The following is a 22,766-nucleotide window of genomic DNA, read 5'->3' as shown; positions in this document are numbered from 1 at the left end:
AACCAAAAACCCCCTTACTTTCTGAACTTTAAAAGATTTATTAAAAGCTCTCCTTAGAAAACCCCTCGAATTGCTTCCAAGTCCATCTGTTTGGACTAGCTGCAAATCTTTCATTGTTAATCAAGTTCTCCGTAAATTTAAGATGTTTCTAACTCCATCACGAATGTCGCATAAATTTGGCATGAGGAGTCAAGATATTGCGTCCAGGTGTTACGTACTATCCCCCTCACAGCTGACCACCTGCTGATCCTACTGCGCAAGCACAGGTGCTGAAGAAACGCCCAGAATGGCAGCGACTAGAGTCTGGCTGCGTTAGGGAGAAGGCACCACTGCGCTTAACTCCAGCGTTCCAGCTTCCCTGTACACAGCAACCGGTAAATGTCCCACTTCTGCTATTTCATTCCTTGACCTTAAAATGATACATGCAATGATATAGTTAAAATAATCACTAGTGACAGCACTTTGCTTAATTGCTGGATTAAAAACCACTACAAAGTATGAAAGTTCCAGAATCTATAAGTAGCAGGTGGAAGTCACTATGAACAGTGGGATTCCAGGCTCTGGCCATCAGTCATTCGCCCATCCCAAGAGCAAGCCTGCATTTTAATATAACTCTTCCTTTACACATCCACTGTGTCCTCGGCATGGCTCTTGCTTCCTGGCCTGTGGGACAGGGCTTTGTGGCATAGGGCTGCCTGAGCCGAGTAGGGAGTGAGCACCTCGTACGCACCAGAGTTTGGCGTGGTGGGCGAATTGGTCTGGTTGTTCTGCACAGCTGCGGCTACTGCGTGTGCAGCCGTCACGGCTGTCTTCGCAGCGTAGAGGTTGGCTTCTTCCTGAAACTTGCCGATATTCTTCTTGTACCTGATTCGTTTGTTGCCAAACCAGTTGGATACCTACAAATCACAGGGATGTGAGTGAAGGGGAAGAGAGGCCAAAAGGGGAAAAGTCAAACTTCCAATAATAACTGCTGAACACTAAGGGGGTCTCTTGAGGCAGTCATATCCTGTGGATGATATGGTTTCTTGGAGTTAGCCACAGCGACACTAAGATGGCTGGAGGCACCATTCATAACAAAAACATTTAATTGATATACCGATTAGTACATAAAAGTGATCAGTCCCCCCACCCCCAAAGTAGCTGAAAGCTAAAGGAATCATTTAAGTTAGGTAAATAATAAGACATATTTGAGAAAGAATGACTTAATTTGGGGGGGGCCTGGACAATTTTGGCAGCTGTATCAAAGAATCAAATTCACTCTGCCGAAAAGAGTAACATCAATTAATAATAGATGAAAAATCCCTTTGTCTCCTGCCTTAGAGAGACTGTGCGTCTGCCAAGATGGCTACTCAAGCTCTGCCATTTAACATATGAGAAGGTCACAACTTGAAAACTCAAAGAAAGACTTCCAGTAACGTCAATGCAAATACACAGGAGTGGCTCTGATTTCATCCAGTCAACTATACTTATTTCTTCTGCAAACTAGTTATGAGGTCAGCTAGTGCAAATGGAAAAGATTTCTAAAGAAGATCTTACCAACAGGCAGATTTCATCACATTTCATTGACAGCAAAACTTTAGCCCAAGACTCACCATTCACTTATATTCCATGTTCAGGCACCTGTAGCTGACTGAGCTATATAAAGAAGAAGCGAAAACCCACATGGTAATTTATAAGAAGGTACTAATTGCTATGTAAATGGCTCTGACTTCTCTTTCATTAAAGTAACAGTTAAAAGATACTTTTAAATAATTTCTTAATAATATGTCAAAGGGGCATATGGCTGTGATATCAGGCTGCGTGAGTCACTGTTTTATCCTGAACAGCTGTTTGGGGCCCCGAGGAAAAAGTGGTAAGAGCCCTCCGACCCGTTTTAAACCAGTGAGCACGCTGGTTCACCATCTTTGCCAAGTCTTTAATTGCTTTGGAAATAGAGCTCTCATTCTTCAACCCGTGGCACTCATCCTTCTGAAAGAAGCCAGAGAGCCCCAGCAAGGGAGCCACATCAGGAGGACAATGTTGGCCTTTGCTGCTGCCCACATGCTGTCCCTCCTGGGGAATCACTGTGTGCACACATACAAACGCAGGCACACTCACTGACGACCCATGCGGCAACCGTAAGCATAGGTTCATGAGACAGAAACAAGTCAAAACTTATCAGGAAGGAAATACACTACGGGTCAGAACTTCTAGCTGCTTCTGTTCCACCGTCATTTCTTTCCCCTGAAGGACTGGGTGTATCTATCCCTCCCTCCTTCATATCAAGTAGTAGCGGTTATTATTACTATCATTTAATGAGTACCTTCTAGGTGCCTGTCGAGCATTACAGAATCGTATACTTTATACATTTTCTCACTTAATCTTAACAATCTCAAGGGCTAGGTAATTGATTGAGGTGGGTTGCTACAGGCGTCACACCTGCCCCAAATCCAGTGGCCTTTTCTCTCTCGTTTAACCTCTCGGCAGTGTCAGATACTTGTAATTACCACCCCTCCTGCTTAGAGCACTTTCTTTGCGTGGTTTCTACATCATGCTCCTGCTTCTCCTGACACACCAGGGTGTTTCTGTGTTTTCTCCAAGACCTGGCTCTTGGCCCTCTTCTTTCTCCTTGAGCAGTCTTATTCATTTTAATGGTTTTAATTATTGTCTTTGTGTGACTCTCAGATTTCCATCTCCATCCCTAACTTCTATGAAGAATTTCAGTTCTCAATTTTTAAGACATTTCCATATAAATGTTCTGCCACAACCTTTAACTCAACGGGTCTAAAATGGAACTCATGTGTCCTCTAAATCTGTGCCTCCTCCATTTTCTCTTTGTGTTCATGGCATCTGTACCTCTAGAGATGTGGTACTCGCTACCTCACGAAGTCCCTGATTCCACCATTACATAGTTCTAATGGATATACACGTCTCAATTTGGAACTAAGATCTGGTTCCCTTTTATTTTCACTCATTGGTTTTAGTCCCAACATCTAGACTGTCACAATATAGGCTCTCAACAGCCCTGAGGGACTGAATGCCACCCTACCACTGGCCTTCCCTGCTCTCCCTTCTTTGAGCCCCACATGGTTGATAATTGTGTAGGACATGGTAGTGGAAGGTTAGGAGAGGAGGCAATGAGGCCTGAGCCAGGTAGAGTCATAGGTAGGATTGGCGAAGGCTGATACCAAGGAGGAGGAATAGGCAGGAATTGAATGCTGACTAGCTGTGGAGGTCAGGGGAGAGGAGAAGCCAGAGATGATGGTAATGTGGGGCCCAGGCCCCTAGGAGGATGGGGACAGATGCTCTGGGAGGGATTTCTGCACCAGGAAAAGTCAGCCTCAGTGACTGTTAGGAACCATTCCTATACCAGAATTATATGACTCTAAAAACAAAAGTTCTAAATCAAGATCGAAAAAGGACTCTAAAGGTATCCATTCTGATTATGTTTATAAGAGCAAGTTCTCTTAGACCCTACACCTCACCTTTCACAAGCACATGCTCAGCTCAGGAAGCACACCTAAAGAGCTGGTTTAGAAAAAAAGCTCTTACAGCATATACTACTACTCTAGCTTGTCTGAATAAGACTGTCGGACCTTTGAAAGAGTTAAATAGTGAATAGATCTATAGTGCAAAGGGAGATATTCCTGGTTGAGAGGGAATTTGGCATTTCTTAAGCATAATTAATGAAAATTCCCCAACTCTGAATTTAGTAACAAAGCCCCATCTTAGAATTCTCTTCTTCTAAACAATTCTCTGTTGGATTCCGTGCTTTGTAGTTAATATTACCTTGACAATCAGAGAAGCTATAATACATTAATGAAACCTAGCCTGAAAATCAGATTACAGCTTTATTAACAGTTTCATAATTGAGGAATCTCTGTACCATCGAAGGTCTCATCTCTAGATATGTAAGAATCTTGTGTTTATGCATACCCCTGGACCAATCAAACAACAGTCATCACTAATAAAGGTTTATTTAATTCTCACAGTAAAATTTTAATATCACCAGCAGCCTGGGGAAGCTTTAGCAAGTAGATTTGCTTGACATCAGATCGTTTCTATTCTGCTAGTCCCAATACTTCTTAATCTTTAATATCAAGGCAATTAAAATTAATGGCCACTCATCTGAAGCTACTGTGGGCAGTGTTTCCTTGACATCAATTGTTTGATGGGATTACCTAGAGGTTAAACTAGCAAGCAAGGTTTAATTGGAAGCAATGAAAGAAGCAGTGATCATACGTTATGTTTAACCTGCATAACCACATCTAAATGAATATCTAAAAATGTTAAACTATTTCTCAAATTAAAATATGCACGTCACATTCTGATATCACAGATTTGGGCTTTGCAGCAATAGAGCTATTAAGACCACACTGCTGTAACTGAGATCAACGTAATTAATGTATAAATCGACACCTAAGTTCAGGATTTTTTTTTCACCTTTTAAAAACAGATGGATACAATTAGTTGCAAAAGAACCCTACCCTCACCCAATAGGAAGCACCCAGGGCTACAGATCACACGCGGCCCCCTCCTACACAGTGCTCTCGGCGGAGCCAGGCTGTACACGGAGGGCACTAAGTAGAGCAGGGCTCGCTTCATCTCTGAACTGGAATGGTCTGCACATTGGTCCCAGAATAAAAACATGGGCAGGAAATTGGTGGAGAGAAAGGGAATACACTGTCCTGTGCTTCTCTTTTGAGCCACGTATCAAGGATTCATGACTCTGGACTGGGCAAAAGGCAAAGGGCCAGGCAAGAATTTTAAGATCAATTAAAAATGAGAATAAAAATACAAGCACTCTTTTCCTTCTACTGATGTTCATTGCTATCAGCTCCCAGACTGTGAGCCTTTGGCAATCAGGGGACTGAGCAGTGAACATTTTGCAGGCTGCTAATTTTCTGGAGCCCTTCTGCAAGGCCGAGAAGTGGCTGGAAAGGCTTCCGGTCTCTCCCATTTACTACAGCCGTGCATTTCCCCTAACTCCATCCAGCTATAGATTGCCAATCGCTTTTAAAAAGCAAAATGTTTTTATATGTGGAATCTAAAACAGACAAACTAGAGAAACAGAGCAGAGTGGTGGTTACCAGGGGTTGGAGGGTAGGGGAAATGGGGAGATATTGGTCGAAGGGTACAAACATCCAGTTATAAAATTAATAAGTGTGGGGATCTCATGTACAGCAGGGTGATTACAGCTAATAATACTTGTATCATATATTTGAATGTTGCTAAGGGAGTAGAGAATTGTTGGGCATGTTAATGATTTGGGCACATAGTGATTACCTAATGGCCATTAGCTATTACTACCACCTACATTTTATCAATGAAGAAATAAGAGATCCAGATTATATACAAGTTGCCCAAAATCACAGAACAAAGTGTGATAGATCTAGATTTCAACCTTGGGATTCTCCATCAACTTTTTCCTTTTTAATAATCAGTTGGGATATGTTTACTGAGTATCTGTTATGGTCACTCAGTAAAGCCTCACTTAAGGTTGTCAATAGGTTCTGCGACTTGCAGTGAAATGATGCATAACGAAACCAGTCTTACCATAGACTAATTTATGTAAACAAGAGTTAAGTTCCTATGGTATGTCAATGTTATAACAAAATGACATCGAACAAAATGATGTTATTTGAGGACCTGCGATAGTGTACTAACTAGGTGCCACGGGGGGATGAAAAAATAAACATGTACTTCTACCTGCCTCAAATTTACAATCATTACGAAAGCAATGCCAGACACACAAAATAATTAGTGAAAACTGCAGGAGAGTGATGATCACACATCAAGTTGCACAGATTCTAAGTGAAGTGGGAATCTGGAGGAAGAGAAGGACCAGCAGGTCTGGAAAATCAAGAGAGACTTCCAAGGTGAGGTGGAACTTGAACTGGACCTCAGCTTCAATTCAATAGTATTTTTATTGAGACTCCACATTTCAGAGGTGCAAACCTTTAGAAGCTGAGCTGACACAAGCCAGAAACATAAACTGCTGCCTCCCTTTCCCGAGACTTCCTCAAGATCTCAGAGACTTATTATACTCTTTAACGTAACATTCCCTTTCCCTATTTTGACCTCTGAACCCCTCTTTTGTAGTGAAAGAAGGAGAAATCATTCTACAGGAAAAAAAGAAAACCCACTGGAAGAGGTGACATCTAAGTGGAGGACTAAAAGGTGAGGGACATTTCTATTGGGGAGAACGAGGGAGCAGTGAGAGACGGCGGGGATCAGGGGATAAGCGAGAGTAAAGGCACCTGAAGGATTGGCAGGCTCTGGCTAAGGAACAGGACAGGGAGAGTGCTCTAGGCAAGCAAAAGCCTGCAGAAGGAGCTCTGCAGGTTGCCTCACGCCTCCCCAACCCCTCTGTGGGCTCAGTGAGTTCCAGCTAAGTGGAGGGGAGACTGAGAGTGAGCCTGAGGTTTCCAGGAAGTAAGGACAGTGGGCAATGGGTTCTGGTGAGGCCAGGTGAGGCGGCCTTCCCATCCAGGTACCTGGTCCATTTCAGTTGTCTGCACACTTTTTGCTGGAATACTCTCTAAAGAAATTTTGAAACATTGGGTACCCGGCTCACACTTTTTCTCCTTTGCACATTTTTTAAGTTGGCATCTACAATTTTTCATTATAAGTTTATGTAGTTGTAAACAATGTTATTTCAGTTTGTCATAAATGTTGACATTTTAAAATAAAATGGTACCACTATTCTTTAAAACATATCCAACCAAATACAAATAGCAAAGCAATTTGCTACCCAGTATCCATTTAACAAGTATATACACTCACTTTAATAATCAAAAATTTTGTATTCTTTTTTTGTTCTTGGGAGAGCATTTCCATTTTGTTTCTCTCCAATATTATCTTAATGCAATATACTTTTATGCTCTACAATAGAAATGTATGGATATTGAAAGTTTTAAACTGTTCTTATTTCCTGCAATTATAAGGCTCTACATGTTTAATATATCCTTCTGGATTAAACTATAATTACGGTTAATCTAAAATTGATCAAAGGAATACAAATTCTTATTTTGTTAAATAAAAACTTATTTTGGCCATCAAAAGTAAGGTTTTATCACACATGCACTTTTTAATCAAAGGGGTGTGAGGTTATAAACTGCTGATTTAACAGAGGTTTGGTTATCACCAATATTTCACATAATTCCTTCGCCAGCACTGGAGAGGGTCTCATACTTTGGGGCAATGGGCCATGGTATTGGGTGGGAGTATCCCTTTCATAAAGTAGAAAAAGGGTGAGTGGGAAAGGGAAGGAGGGAAGAAAGTAACATATACCTGTTTCCACCTAGCAGCTTTCTGAGGCACACAGATTTTAGGAAGGAGTACCTTATACACATAAGAAAAGCTGGCTTGTGAAAACCCTAAAACCAGGCATGACCTAATACCTTTTGGAAAACCTCCAGGTGAACACGTGTTCCCTAGTTCAAGATTGCTGCTGTAGGTAAGCAGGCCAACTCGGATTACACTTTAACTTCTTTGTGTGAGTACACTTGGGAGCCCCTTGGATGGGTTATACCTAGTAAAGACCTTCAGCTGTTAAAACAGGGCTCACGCAGGCAACCACTTCTATGTGTTGTAATGACCCTTTGGAGCTAGGCAAAGAACAGATTTATCAGCCTCAGGAAATCAAAAAACATTCTGATTAAAGAAATAAATTTACATATAGTTTACTTATTATTTAGTGTAACCTTTCTGGAGAGTAAGCAAGCAAATATGTAGATACCCTCTAACTCAGCCTTAGTGAGAACTTATTTTGGCGAAATACTTAGAGATATATGTGCAGAGATTTGCTACAGTTCTACGTTTAATAGCTGAAAAAAGGAGATTAATTTCTAGCACATCTGTATAATGGAATATGATCACTGACTAAAAATCATGTTGAGAAAGAATATTGACATGGGGAAATATTCATAATACAAACAAGAAGAAAAGGCATTTTTTTCTTTGCATACAGCAAGATTTTTTTTTTTTGCAAAAATACACATAAGACATACATAGGTGTGCATGTGCACACATATACATACCACACGTATGCACAGGAAAAACTACTAGGACACATGTACCAATATGTGATTACCTTTTAGAATGGATTTATAAATAAATTTCCATTTTTGTATTTTGCTGTATGTTTTCGAGTATTACCCAAATTGATTTCAGACAAGCAAGTATTGAGATTTTTTAAATTAGAAAAATGTACTTTTCAATGAAAAAAGTAACCAACCTGCTTTTTGAAATAATCACTTAGAAGTCATTTAACAATCTTTAAGAGTATGAGTGCCAGGCCCTGTGCTGGCCCACACAGATATAGGAATCGACAACTCTGTTCCAGTATTCTATCCAGAGGATGGGGTTGGCAGGTCTGAGAATTCTTGAAATAATTAAAATCAGACACTTTGTAAATCTCAAGCCATTAAAATTTCCCAGATTGCTTTGCATTTAAGAAAAACTCTATGTTCAAATTAAAAAGCTAAATCATCCACAACGTCTCTTCAGTCACTGAAAGCCAGTTTATTAATTAATTAGCATTAGTTGCATCTTGCATTTCAAATTCTATCGGCACAGTTACTTATCATTTTAATAACAACGTTAAATAAAAGAGAAAAATTATTACTCGAAGACTTAATCTTCAAGAGGCAGAAGTGCATAACTTTAGAGGCCATCCTTAGTTTTGCTTCCTTGCATAAAGTACATCAGGGAGAGGATCGGCACTTGTTTGGAAAAGAAGCAGCTGACACTAAAACATCATTATTGAGATTAGCAAACTAAAAATTTATGAAGCACAAATCTTAGAAAAATATGCCATTGTGTTTCCCATGTTTACTTGTTATGCATATTTTATGTACTGTGCCTAATTAAATGCAACAGATTATGAAATGTTGAAATGCCAAGTCGTGTATAATGGAACATGCAGCATATTTACGTGGTAAACAATATTACCTCTAATAGTTTCTCTCTAATCAATATGTTTTCATCTCCATTATGTGATTCAATTTGAAATGAGGGATGGAAACCAGAGACTGTTCAATTTTTAAAGTTAATAGTGTTAATAAACTAAATCTCATTCTACTCTTCTCCCTCCCAAGGGTATGCATTCAGTGAAGTTTATAAGGACAGAAAGGCTGGCCACACAGTCTCTTGAGAACCCAGAAGGGCAGCTGGAGAAAGGGCTTGGCAGCCAGACGGACCTGTGTGCGAATCCCAGCTCTGTGATTGCCTAGCTGTGCTACCTTGGTCAAGTCACGTCATCTCATGTTCTCCTTGCCTGGCGTACAAGATGAGATAACGATACCTACTCCTCACAGGGCTGTCATAAACGTTAAATGAGATGACCTGTTAAAATACACAGGACTATGCCTGGGATGTACTAGGCACCCAATAAATGTTAGCTCTCCCTTTTCTTAAAACAAACGAGCAACAAGAGCAACAACAACAAATCCTCTATGGGCTACGTTTGTTTCCAGCAGTCACTGAAGTCAGGTGAGCCTCTCACAGGAGCTCCGAATTCTGGGAGAGCCACTCCATGCTCCCAGGGCTGGCAAGGTACTGGCAATGGGGGATAGGCAGCAGCGAGAGAAGGGAAAGGGAGTGCTCCTCTATACGCCTGAGCATAATAAACTTCTTACCTAGACCAAGAGCTCCTGTCTGCCACGCACCTGCCGGGCACGAATAGCTCACAACACTACCTATGCCTCCTCATCTCTCCTCACTCCTGCCCCAACACAACCACTTGTATGGTACTGCACTGGACCTAGGATTTGTTAGAAATCTGGGTTTAGATTCTACTTTTACCTATATTTATAATAGCAACCACTGAGAGTTCATTATGAGTCAGCCATTGTATCAGGAACTTTACATGTATTATCCCATTTAGCCCTAACAAAGACCCAATCTTACTGATGTAGAAAATGATGTCAGAAAGTTTATGTAACTTGCCTGAGGTCACACAGCCTTTCCTGTGCTTTTCCCAATATGTTTTTAATTAACACTCAATAAAAAATATTTAAAATTGTTTACTCAACTTTTTTTCCATTGTACTAAATGGCTAGGGCTACAAAAGTAAATTCTATCTTTTCAGTGCCAAATATTTTGTCTCTTTTATGGTTAAAATGTGGGCTAGTCCAATAATCCAAACCATTTTTTTTCTTTTATAAAATAAGTTCCAAATTCCTAAAAATTGACTTGAAAACCAACTTTTGAAACACAAGTCACTTCTAATGGGAGAACTGAACAAACGGAAATTCAGTTTCCATAGTATTTGATATAATTGAAAACAGATTCACTTGTCAAGCACCTTATTTTTTTTTATTTGAGTCTATGAAAAATTTCATTGCCATAATGTCCTGACACCCGTACAGTTTGGTTTGCCCTTTCCACACCACGCATGATAGACTGATAGCTGCTCCTGACATTCACAAAGAGGTTCATCTGCAACAGTACATAAAACGTCAGCCTTGCGGCCACGATATCATAGAAAACAGATGACATCGTTCATCTCCCTAAAACACGTGCTGAGGGGTGGTTCTAAATGAGCACGGATGATGTTTTCAGTTAAAGATTTTCTTCTTTAAAATTCTCTCATTTAAAAAAATAAAAATGTGTTAGGTGTACATCTGGATAGGTTCCTTCATAGGTTCAAAGAAAGCCTCGTTGACAGATTTCAAAACACTGACAGCACAACTGTGGAACTACCTCCTATCAATGGTACTTTCTTGGGCAAGACATCGGCATCCCAGAATTAAAACTTAAGCGCACCTTTAGAAAACCATAACAGACCAGATTTTTTTTTGTACAGGTAAATGTCATGTAAATTTAATTCCTATAACTGAAAACATCAAAATTTATTCAGTGTCCGATAGTCGAGGCTTTTGTTTCATGGAAACCCTTTATTCAAACACTATCCCCTACCAAATACACACTCCAGTTTTCTTTTCTTTTTAAAAATCCAGAAAATTTCACTGAACTTATTTAAAATGAGAATACCTATCCTCAAAAGGTATACTACTTTTTCAATATACATAATTAATTCTCACTAAAAATGAATCACATACATTTTTAGAGTAAAGAATACACTAAGGGTAGGTCTATTCAGAGACTAAGAATAGACACAACCCGACTGGCTATACCCTCACCACCCTGTGTCCCTCTAGCTCTCACTTTTATGGAGCCTGTGAAAACCTAGGGGCTGGGGGCTGCTAGCACACTAGTTTGCTGGAGGGCAGAGCCTTGGTGTTCTCTCTTTCTCTCTCTTTTGGAACCTTTACAAGGCTCTGGATGCACAATACCCAGCAAGAAAACTCTGGTTAAATTTGACAAATAAGCATCTATCGAGCACTCATGATATGCCAGGCCCTATACTAGGCATTCTACATATATGATCTCATTCAGCCTCCAAACCTTTGAAGAAATTATCATTATCCTAACTTTACAGGTCAAAAAACGAAGACTTCAGGGTAAATAATTTGTTCATGGTCACACTGTGACTTAATAGTGGTGGAGTAGAGTCTGGGTAACTTTTCTGCACCTTCCTATACTGAATGTACAGTCAACTAGAGTTAAAGTCCCAATTTCTCGAAATAAGTGATATGAAATGATCGTACTACTACCTAAAGAGAACACAAGTAACAAACTTAGTTTTGGCTAAAAAAATTTGAAGTATGTGGAGTGCAATGATCTAAATAACTAACTTTAGAAAATCAAGAGAGAGAAAAGGAAACTATAATACTTTAGAACTTTTCTCCCTTGATCTTTGACTGAGTCACCTGACAAGAGGGTAACCCATTAGTTCCTTTATCCACTTCTGCTCCTGGGCTCTGAGTTTTGCTAGGGCAAGTCACCAGCCCAGGTTTGGCCTGCTCTGCCAATTATTCTACCTTTTGACTCATCTCTGACCAGCTCACTCATTCCACACACATTTAGAGTGCCCAGCAAGCACTATGTTGCCACAAAGCAGTCCCTGACTCACCTTCCAAATCCAATTTTACCCTCATCCCTATTCTGTCCATGAATAGGGATCCTCTTGTAATAACAATAGCTGTAAACATTTACATAGGGCTTAAGTACCAAGCACTATTCTAAGCACTCCACATATACTAAATCATTAAATCTTCATAATAATCCAATGAGACAGGTTCTATCCCCACTTATTTTATGATTAAGAGGCACAAAGAATTTTTTTAAAAAAGGTATGCATATCGTATGTTCAGAATAAATATCTGAAAAGAACGGGTATGTAAGAAACATCTGCAATAAATATGAGACATTGTTAATTGCCTTTGGGAAGTAGGACTAAGAATCTCAGAAGGGAAATGTTTGAAAAAAACACAACTTTTAGTTTTGTTGAGCTCTACTGTGTTTTTTAAATTTCATTAATTTCTGTACTTTATAATAATAAAGTTTTATCGTCCTTTAATACCTTAAGATGGACCATTCCTCCCTCCGCCCATTCTTTCCCTCTCTCTTTCTACACACATACATACATGTATATGTTTAATATGTTTAAAGCTATAAATTTTCTTCTATGCACTGCTTTAGCTGCATCCCATGAGTTTTGACAGGTTGTACTTTCATTATTATTTAGTTAAAATATTTCCCAATTTCCACTGTGGTTTCGTTAACTTATGCATAATTAAGAAATCATTGTTTTCTTTTCAAACACACAGAATTTTTATAGTTATCCTTTTGTTACTAATTTTTAGTTTAATTCCACTGTAGTCAAAAAACATACTCTATGTTTTAAATTATTTAAAAGTTACTGATAGGTGCTTTATGACCCAGAATATAGTTAACAGCACGAGCTGTTCTGCAAGTGCTCAAAAAGAACATGTACTCAGCACTTGTTGGGTAGAGCGTTCTACACTGTCCATTAGGTCGTTTGCTAACAACTGAGTTCAAATCCTCTATATCTGTGCTACTCAAAGTGTGGTTCTGAAACCAACAGCATTACCTGGTAGCTTCAAATCAGCACGCTCCACTGCAGACCCTTTGAATTAGAACTTTTGGTCTCAGGAATCTGTATTCCAACAAGCTCCCCAGATCATTGTTATGCATCTGCTACAGAAAGGTGTAAAAATCCCCTACAATGATTTTGGATTTAGCTATTTTTCTTTGAAATTTTGCAAGTTTTTGCTTTATGTTTTTGAACTTCTGCTATTAGGTACAGACAAATATAGAACTGCTGTATCATCATTATTTACTGCCTTTCTTTAACTCTAGTAAAACTTTTTACCTTGAAGTGTTCTTTACCTGACAGAATAAACATCAACTTTCTTTTCATGATTGTTTGTATGCGATATTTTTCCCTATACTGTTATTTTTATTCTTTCTATGTCCTTATGTTTCAGATGTATCTCTTAGAAAACACATATAATTAGGTTTCACTTTTATATCTTGGCTGACAATATATGCCGATGACTTAGAGCATTTAATTCATTTACATTTAATGTAAGTACTGATATATTTGGATACGGACCTAACATTTTACTCAGTGCTTCCTATTTGTCCCACTTACTATGCTCTTTTTTCCCCTCTTCTTCCTTGCTTTTTTTAGATTGTTTATTTTAAAAAAATTATTCCACATTTCCTTCTTTATTAGTTGGGAAGTTATATATCCTTTTAGTATTAAGTGATTACACCAGAGATTATATATTCTTAACTATCAGGTCTAATACTAATTTGTACTTTTATGTTAATTGGTACTTTTACCACCTTTTCAAAAAACTCAAGAGCATTAGAACACTTACCCTCTCCTCAGAACTTACAAGGCATTATCATTGTGTGTTTTGATTCAATATATATTGTAAACCAAACAGACTTCATTATTTTAAACAATCAATATTTATTTAGATTCACATATACATTTACCCTTCGCTTTGCCACTTCTTTCTGCATCTCTCACCCTCTCTCTCAAATCTTTTTACTTCTTCCTGAAGAATACTTTCTATATTTCCTTTAGAGAGAAAATGGGACAAATATTTTCTCTCTCTCTTTGTATTTCAAGTAGTGCTTCTGTCTCATTCCTATATTTGTTTCTGGGACTCTAATTACATTTGTTGCAGACCTTTTTACTGTGTCCTGAACGTCCCTTACTCCCTCTTAAGATTTTCTATCCTATTAGCTCCCATTCTTTAGTATGGTCATTTTCTTATAATCCATCTTCCAGTTCACTAATTCTCCCTTTGACTATGTCTAATCCGTTTTAAAACCCATACACTGAATTCTTAATTTTGGTTACTGTATTTTTGGTTTTAAAACTCTCATCTTACCTTTTTTTATAGTATCCAGTTATCTGACAAAATTTTCCATTTTGCCTTTTATTTCCATGGATATATTAAGTTTAGTAATTTTACACTCCATATCAGATTCTTTTATGTTCTAGATTTCTGTGGGTCTGTTTCTATTGTTTGTTGTTTGTGCTGGCTTCAGTACATGTTGTCATGTCTTCCTGTATGTCTGTTTTTATTTTCTTCTAATTGTGTGTTCAAGGCTTTATTTGCTTTGTTATAGAAACAACTTGAAACCTAGAATGACATTATCTTTCTCTACAAAGAAATTGTTAATCTCTCAGCCTCTGTCACCCTCTCAAAATTGACAAATGACCCAGAGAAAAGTCGTTTTCCCTGGCCTTATTTTCTTCTTATCTGCAAGTTCTCTGGGCAATATCATCCATTCCCAAGGCCTCAACTATGAATTTAAGTGGATGATTCTCAAGTTACATTTTTAACTTTGACATTTCTCTAAATATTTCCAAACTGAACATTCCCCAACTGGGATACTGATGGCAATGCAAATTTGGCATAACTACCACAAACTTTTAAGCTCCCTTCCATCCAACCAGCATTTCCTCATGTGTTTCCTATATCAGCTAATAATATCACCATCTTCAATTATCTGGGCTAAGAAACTCAGTTATCTTCTATTTTTCTTTCTTCCTCAAATTCATATCCAGTTATGTACTTAATCTCTAAAAGATCAGTTCTACCACAGAATACTTTTCAAATCTACCTGTTTTTCACTTTTAGTGGCCTCTAATTTGAATTTACCACCTCTTGCCTGAATTATACCAATAATCTATGTAGTCACTCTCATTCTAGTGGTTTCTCCTTCAAACTGATCTTATACACTGGTGCGAAGATTATCTTTCAATCTGACTATACATCTCAATTCAGAAGTCCTTATCTTCAACATTTTATTTCATAGCACTTACTACCACCATATGACACACACATATATTTTATATATATGTAATATATTTAATTATATGTAATATATGTAATATAGATGTATTATATGTAATATATATGTTAATCATTAGAATAAGCTCCATAAGGACAGAATCTCTGTTGTATTCATTGTTATATGTAGCGCAATAACCAGAAATCACTAGTTGCATACTGCTGAATAAATTAATTAATGCAAAATAGACATGTAAACTGCTCAACCTCATAATTGCAGGCATAATTGCAGACATCTAAACATCTAAACTTTATAATTGCCCACCTTCCTCAATCAGGCTCAAGCTTGACTTTCTACCTAAATCATTTCTTCAACATACATTTATTGTCTATGTGCCGTACAGTGCTGAATAAGACTGCAGTACCTATCAACATGGAATTCAACATCTATCAGGGAAATGGCATTAAACAATTCATTATTTAGTTGTAGTTGTGGTAAGTGCTATCAAGGAAAAGTATAAGAATCTATGAGAATATATAATGGAGGATATGAACTAGGAGTACAAGGAAACCTTTCTGAAGAACTTACATTTGAAGTGAGCTTTGAAATAATAAGATGTCCATACATTTGTGTAGGGGAGTTAGGGTTAGACCATTCCAGGGAGGAAAAATAGCATAATAATAATTATCATTATATCTTCTTCTTACTCTGCGATAGGCACTCTGCGAGGTTCTTTACATATATTAGCACACCGAAACTCCCATAACCCTATAAAACACATGCTTTTTTAATCCAAGTTACATATATAAGAAAATGAGGCACAGTGAGGTTAAATGACTTGCACAAGGTCACAGAGCTAAGTTGGGGGACCTTCCTAATCCTCTCAGTAGAAAGTAAACTCCTCCTTGTGTCATATTCCACAATGGCACCCATATGCACATGTGCACTCCCCCAGGCACCTTTTGTATCCTGTAAGTAACGTGCTTGTCTGTCTCCCTCATGTTTGACGTTTCTAAGGGAGAAGAACCCTATCTTATTCATCTTGGTTTGCCATAGTGCCAAGCACAGTGCCTCAGTACCTACTCAGTGAATTAGGAAAACAGTGGAAAATCTTGAAATGTATCTTTGGCTGGATCAAATTAGTTTGTAGCTTCTACTCTCAAAATCTATACTCATGTTAGAAAAGTAATATACTCTCCACACAGCTGACGGAAGAGTCAGAAAAGGAGAAGAAAAGTCAAAAGACAAGGACAAAGGAAGCCCGAGAACATCCGTGGAGAATGAATACCAGACCTCCTGGGTGGAAGTAACAGAGTCAATATAAGTGGGATGCCAGGAGGCTTGAACTTGGAGCAGGTTCTGATCTGGTGTCTTTGCCCTTTGGGCTACAATGTGTATCTTCTGTTTATTCCCCTTATGTGGTCTCACCCTGCTCTGGGCCCCAAGAGGCTGACCCATATGGCTTCAGGCCTCTGGCCAAAGAAGTCACTGGCAGGAGATGAGAAGAAGAGAGGAAAGTAAGGTCAGAGTATTTGTTCCCCTGACTCCCTCACTGTAATATTGCTTTTACTTGAGGTCTTGGTTACTGTCCTTCTCTGCACACCTTCTATGTCTTGGTTGGATTCTGGTAACCCTTCCTTCATCTCAGGACAAAGGATAGTAACAGAACCAAGCATTATAAATATTATCCCTTTGTTGGATTCCCTATACTTTGCTCATACTTCTGTAAATAGTCACTTTGTTAAACTCTCCTCAACTTTTTCTAATTAGAGTGTGCCTTCTATTTTCTGCTGTGACCCTGACTAATATATTGGTCTGTTGGTCTGACATGCCTCACAGAAGCAAGGCCATGGAAAGGTGAGATGCAATGATCAGGCACAGGTTGAAGAGAGACTGATGGGACTACTTAAGGAAAGGAATAGACAAAACAAGATGATGGGGACAAAAACTGGAGGGACCATGATTCTGATTATGGCTTCTTCTAAGGTTCAGGGAAAAAAAAAGACACTACGTCTACACTGAAAACAGTCTATCTGTCCTTAGTTTGGGTATCATGCCAAACATGTGTTAGATTCCCTCAAAAAAGTCAATTCTAAAATGAATATAACATCACTGGAGCAAGCTTTAGGGACCATGCTAATTATAGTACTAATTGTTTGTAGAGAATGACAACAAAAAAATCAGAGGCTTCCTCGGTTTTCTTTAAATCTTGCAGATATGCCTTATTTGTACTCAGTATTACAGCATCCTCAAAGCTCCCATCTTTTTATAACCTGCTCTTTTGTTCTTTGCACACTGTTTAATGACATCCCATCTCCACTAAGACACACAATCAGAGTCTTTATAGAACAGAGGGTCTGTAGCCTTCTTTTAAGACAGTGTGAAAGGACCACTTTAACAAAATAGCTGCCATTTTCCTTCAGCTTGTCTCCAGTTCACCAATTGCCTACTTACAGTAGAAATCTACTTCTGCCTTCTGTCTACTGCCAAGGTAACTGAAAAGGCCTTTATGGATAGCTGAAAGAGATACTGTAATTTGATAGTCATTTCTTTTTTTCCTGCTCTAATTATTATTTTAACGGGCTTCTTCTTATTTTAATAGATTTTTTTTAATAAGGAAATCTTACTTACAAATTTTAATTAGCTTACTGAATATTCACGGCTTTGGAATAAGTAGTTTAATGAGTATGGAGACCTCAGACTACTAACTAGCCTAGAGTCTCTGAAGTAGCTTAGCGGGAAATGATGTAGCCCTAGTGATGTGAGCCCTGGCCTGTGCCTCACAAACCAGGACTCTGCAGCTGGGGCCCCAGTGATAGAGAAATCACACTGCCTCTCGCAGGGGAAAAAGTAAAAATCCATTTTCTTCCATTTTATCAAGAACCTCTGTGTAAGAACCTCTAGCTCTACTACTCCTAAAGACCTGTAACTCTTGTCAAATCACTTAACTTCTCTGAACATCAGTTGCCTCATCTGGAAGGGTAAGTTACTTTTCTCCATACCAGACTATTTAAAAGTGGGTCTTGTGCACCACTTGAAAAGCTCTAATTTACATTAGTTGAATGAATGAATGAATGAATGAATGAATGAATCTCAATGCTGCCAACTAATCTCTTTACCATTTCAGGTTCTCATCTGTTAAAAAAATCAATATTTTCTTTACAGTACATTTCAATTAGAGGAGCAATGAAGAATAAGTTAACGTTTTTCATTCTAAAAACTCCTAGCATAGAAAGTAGGGCCAGAGTTATTTAAATTCAAAATTGCAAGCAGGAGAACAATGGAGTTTTTTGTGATTTGCTAACCTGAATAATCAATGCAAGTTAGCTCTATTCCAAAAAGTAAAGGCATATTAATATCTGCTCCACTAAGAATATATGACAATTTAAGTATGATTCTCAGTGCTTATGACAATTGAAATAATTTCTCCTTTTGTGAATTTTTAGGGTGTTATGTAAAAGGGGAACTCCAGCTTAATCAAACCAAACCTTAGGAAATCAGAAATTTCAAATTCTGAGTTCTTCTTGTAATTCTATGTTAAGCATATTTATAAAATTAGCACAAATTAATGTAGAATATAAATTGTACATTTTTTCACTTACCTGTGCCTATTTATATACTATAATATATAGAGACCTTTAAAAACTACAGTATATATTAATTTAATATATCCCAAACCAAAATTTTGATCTTCTCCCCAAAAACTTGCTCCTCCCAAGTCCTTCTCCAACACACTTAATAACAAGTCCATCCTTCTACTGCTCAAGGCAAAAGTTAGGGTTATCCTTGACTCTCATTCTCTTACATCTCACTTCTAATCTATCAATAAACTCTCTTGGCTATACCTTCATGATTATCTGTAACCCAACCACCTCTCATCACTTCTATTACTAACGTTCTGGTCCAAGCCACCATTATCATCTGCCTGGATTATTGCAGTAGCAGCCTAACCGATGTCTGCTTCTCCTTGCCTCCCATGGTCTATTGTCAATATAGCTGCCATGTGTTCCTATTAAAACTTAAGTCAGATCATGTCACTCTTCAGTTTTCCTTAAAAACCCAAGTCATTAGCATGATCTATAAGACCGCTGTGCCATTTGGACCTCATAGTATCTTGAACTCCATCTCCTACTACTTCCTCCACTTACCTAGGCCATTATTACTTCAGGCCCTTTGCACTTATTCTTCCTTCTGCCTGGAAAGTTCTTTACCAATTTGCCTCATGGCTTGCTCATTCATCTCCTTCAGTCTCTACCAAAAGATATTTTCTCAGGAGTGGCTTTCTTTACTACCCTATTAAAAATTATACCCTTTAATGCCCTGTTTCCGTCCCCCCTTTAGTTTTCTCCATAACACCTATCACTTTATAATTTATCATCTCATGAATTAGAGATGATAAATTTTATCTGTTTGTATCCTCCCCAAAACATGTAAGTTCCATGAGGGGATATTTGATGTTGTATAAGTAAACTTTTTAGTCAAGTAAAAACAAATTATATATATAAAGGGGCACACATCATAAGTATAGAGCTTGATGAATTTTCACAAAGTGAACACATCCATGAAATCATTTAGATCAAGAAACATTCCCCTTTCCAATCACTGTTCTCCCAAGGAAACCACTATCTTGACTTCTAACGCCAAGGTAAATTTTGCTAGTTTTTGAACGTTTTAATAAATGGACTCATACACTAAGTGCCTAACTTCCTTCACTTAGCATTATGCAGTTACAGATAGTCAAGATGACTCATTCTCAATGCTACATAATATTCCAAATATACATAAATATATCACTTTTACTTACTCCTTTTCCTATAGATGGACATTTCCACTGTTTCTAGTTTGGCTGTTAGGAATACTGTTGCTAAGAATATTCTTACACTTTCTTTTGGTGAACAGACATGCACAGTTCTGTCAGGTAGGGCAGGAAGTTTTGCCTATTAAGTTCACAGATGTCTCTTCCATCCTTAGCACAGTATCTGGCACATAACAGGTATTATAATAGTTTTTTGTTAACAAATGAATAAAAATATTCTTTTTAAAATTCTGTTACTTTAATAATTCACATAAGACTTCCTTGACTGATAAATGTAGGTCTATAATGCATAAACATTAAATTTATCCCTGTATATCTACCACACAACAATACCACTAAAACTCCTTGACTATTTCTTCCTATTCCCATTCCACTTAACTGCATTTTAAAATTCCCTTCAAACATATATATATATCCTCTAAATAATATGCTGTTTAATTTGCTTGGATTTGACTTCATAAAAATGATATCACACTACGTATGTTCTGCAATTTGCATTTTCGCTCACTGTTATGTTTCTGTATTCACTCAAATACATCTGTGTAGCTGTAGATCATTCTTTTTTCATTGCTGCATAGTAATCCACTGTGGGATTATACTATAGTGGATTTATCCATTTCCCCAGTTAATGGGCAATTGGCTTATGTCAAGATTTTTTTGCCATTTCAAACAACATTACTATGAATGCTTTTACATGTGTCTCCTGACATATACAGATAAGAGGGCAATTTCAGCTAGAGGTGAAATTATGGGCGAAATGGTATATATAAGTTCAAATTTATAAAATAATGCCAAGTTTTCCAAAGTGACTATCTCAATTTATATTCCTACCAACAATACTTAGGGTTCCTGCTGCTGTATATCCTTGCCAATAATGTACAGACTTGGTATGGTCAAACTTAGGATTTTTTGCCAATCTGAGAAATATAAAATGTTATTTCATTGTTTTTATAAACCCCATTTTCCTGATTACTAATAAAAAGAAGGCTCTTTTCATATTAACTGACCACTTATATTTCTTCTTCTATGAAATTCTTGTGTCTTTTGTCTATTTTTCTCTTTCTTTGTCTTTCTCTTATTAAGTTATCGGAGTTCCTTATATATTTTGATTTTAATCCTCTTGCTCAGATACTTATAAACATATTGTAGTTTGTGGACTGTCTTCACATATAAAAGGTTTTATTTGAAATAATTTCAAACTTGTAAAAATAAAAATAGTAAAAAGAACATCTGTGTGTACCCCTTACCTAGATGCACCTGTTATTAACATTTTGCCCATGTTTTATCATTTTGTGTACACATACATGTGCGCTAGGTGTGTATGTGTTTATATACATACATACATACACACAAATACACATATAAACACACACACACACACAATTTGTTTCTGACCCATTTGGGGGTAAATTACACACATCAAGCTCCTTTACCCCAGTAAATCAGTGTATATTTACTAAGACTAGAGATATTCTCTTATATAACCATAGTACAATTATAAATTACTCTAGTAAATTTAACCTAATAAAATCCTTGATGGCATTTTCCCCTCTCCAGTACAGGATCCAGTCTAGGGTCAAGTATTGCATTTACTTGTCATGTCTCTTTAGCTTCTTTTTATCTGGAACATTTCCATGGCCTTTCTATGACATTTTAAGAATACTGCTCCCTTCCTCCTTTTTCCCCTAATAGAACATTCCTCATTTTAGCTTTTTCTGATGTTTTCTAGTGATTCGATTCAGGTTACTTTCTTGGATGACATACTATACACAATGTCCATCTGTCCCTCTTTGGTGATGCTGATTCTAATCACGTGGTCAACTTTTTGCTCCATTTCTCCAATTTTTTTTAAAATTTTTTTTATCCCTTACAACTAATAAAGGGCTTGTGGAGAGATACCTTAAGACCATGTTCTTCAACAAAAATTATCCTTATATTTATTACCTATTGATACTTCTTGCCTGATCCAATCTTCACTAAAATGGTTGTATCACGTTGATATTTCAGTCTTTATGAAGTACTTTGGAAAATGTTCTACCATAGAATTTGTCAATCCTTTCCTTTTTTGTTTATACCTTTTATGTCCTTTTTAAGAAATTCTTTCCTACCCTCCAAGTAAATTTTCTTCTGAAAGTTCCCCACATTTTTTTCTAGCTTTATCGAAATATAATAGACAATTAGTTGCTCATATTTACATTGTACAATTTAATGAGTTTTTTAAATTATAGTTGTCATACAATAATATATTAGTTTCAGTTGTACAGCACAGTGAGTAGAGATCTCTATAACTCACAAAGTGATCACCCCACTAATTCTAGTACCCCTCTTCCCCCTTACATGTTCATTACAATATTGTTAACTATTTTACTTATGCTACACTTTATATCTTCATGACTATTCTGTAACTATCCATTTGTGCTTCTTAATCTCTTTGCCCTTTTCCACCATCCTCCAACCTCTCTCCTATCTAGTAGCCCTCAAAATATTCTCTGTATCTATGAGCTTGTTTCTGTTTTTGTTGTTGTTATTTTGTTCTTTAGATTCCGTATGTACGTAAAATCATGTGGTATTTGTCTTTCTCTATCTGACTTACTTCAATATAATACCCTCTAGGTCCATCAAAGCAGTATCTTTTTCCACCCCCTTCCTTTTAGTCTGTGTCTTTTAATCTGAAGTGAGTCTCTTGTAGGCAGCATATGTAGGGGTCATGTTTTCTCATCCATTCAGCCCCCCGTCTTTTGGTTGGAGCACTTAATTCTTTTCCACTTGAGGTACTTGTTGA

At 37.5% G+C, this 22,766-nt stretch overlaps 1 protein-coding gene across 2 annotated transcripts in view; it reads right to left on the bottom strand.

The window, feature by feature from the left end:
• PBX3 (PBX homeobox 3) overlaps positions 1 to 22,766 on the bottom strand; it is a 195,369-nt gene that overhangs the window by 5,750 nt on the left and 166,853 nt on the right. For both annotated transcript variants that reach the window (XM_006917971.1, XM_006917972.3), the window contains exon 6: positions 731 to 896. In XM_006917971.1, coding sequence (XP_006918033.1) covers positions 731 to 896 — 166 coding nt within the window. The remainder of the gene's footprint in view (positions 1 to 730; positions 897 to 22,766) is intronic.

The sequence above is a fragment of the Pteropus alecto genome, unplaced genomic scaffold (assembly GCF_000325575.1).
Source record: "Pteropus alecto unplaced genomic scaffold, ASM32557v1 scaffold67, whole genome shotgun sequence".
In the NCBI taxonomy this organism is placed as follows: domain Eukaryota; kingdom Metazoa; phylum Chordata; class Mammalia; order Chiroptera; family Pteropodidae; genus Pteropus; species Pteropus alecto.
Note: the sequence above shows the minus strand (reverse complement) of the source record. Positions and strands in the feature narration are given on the sequence as shown.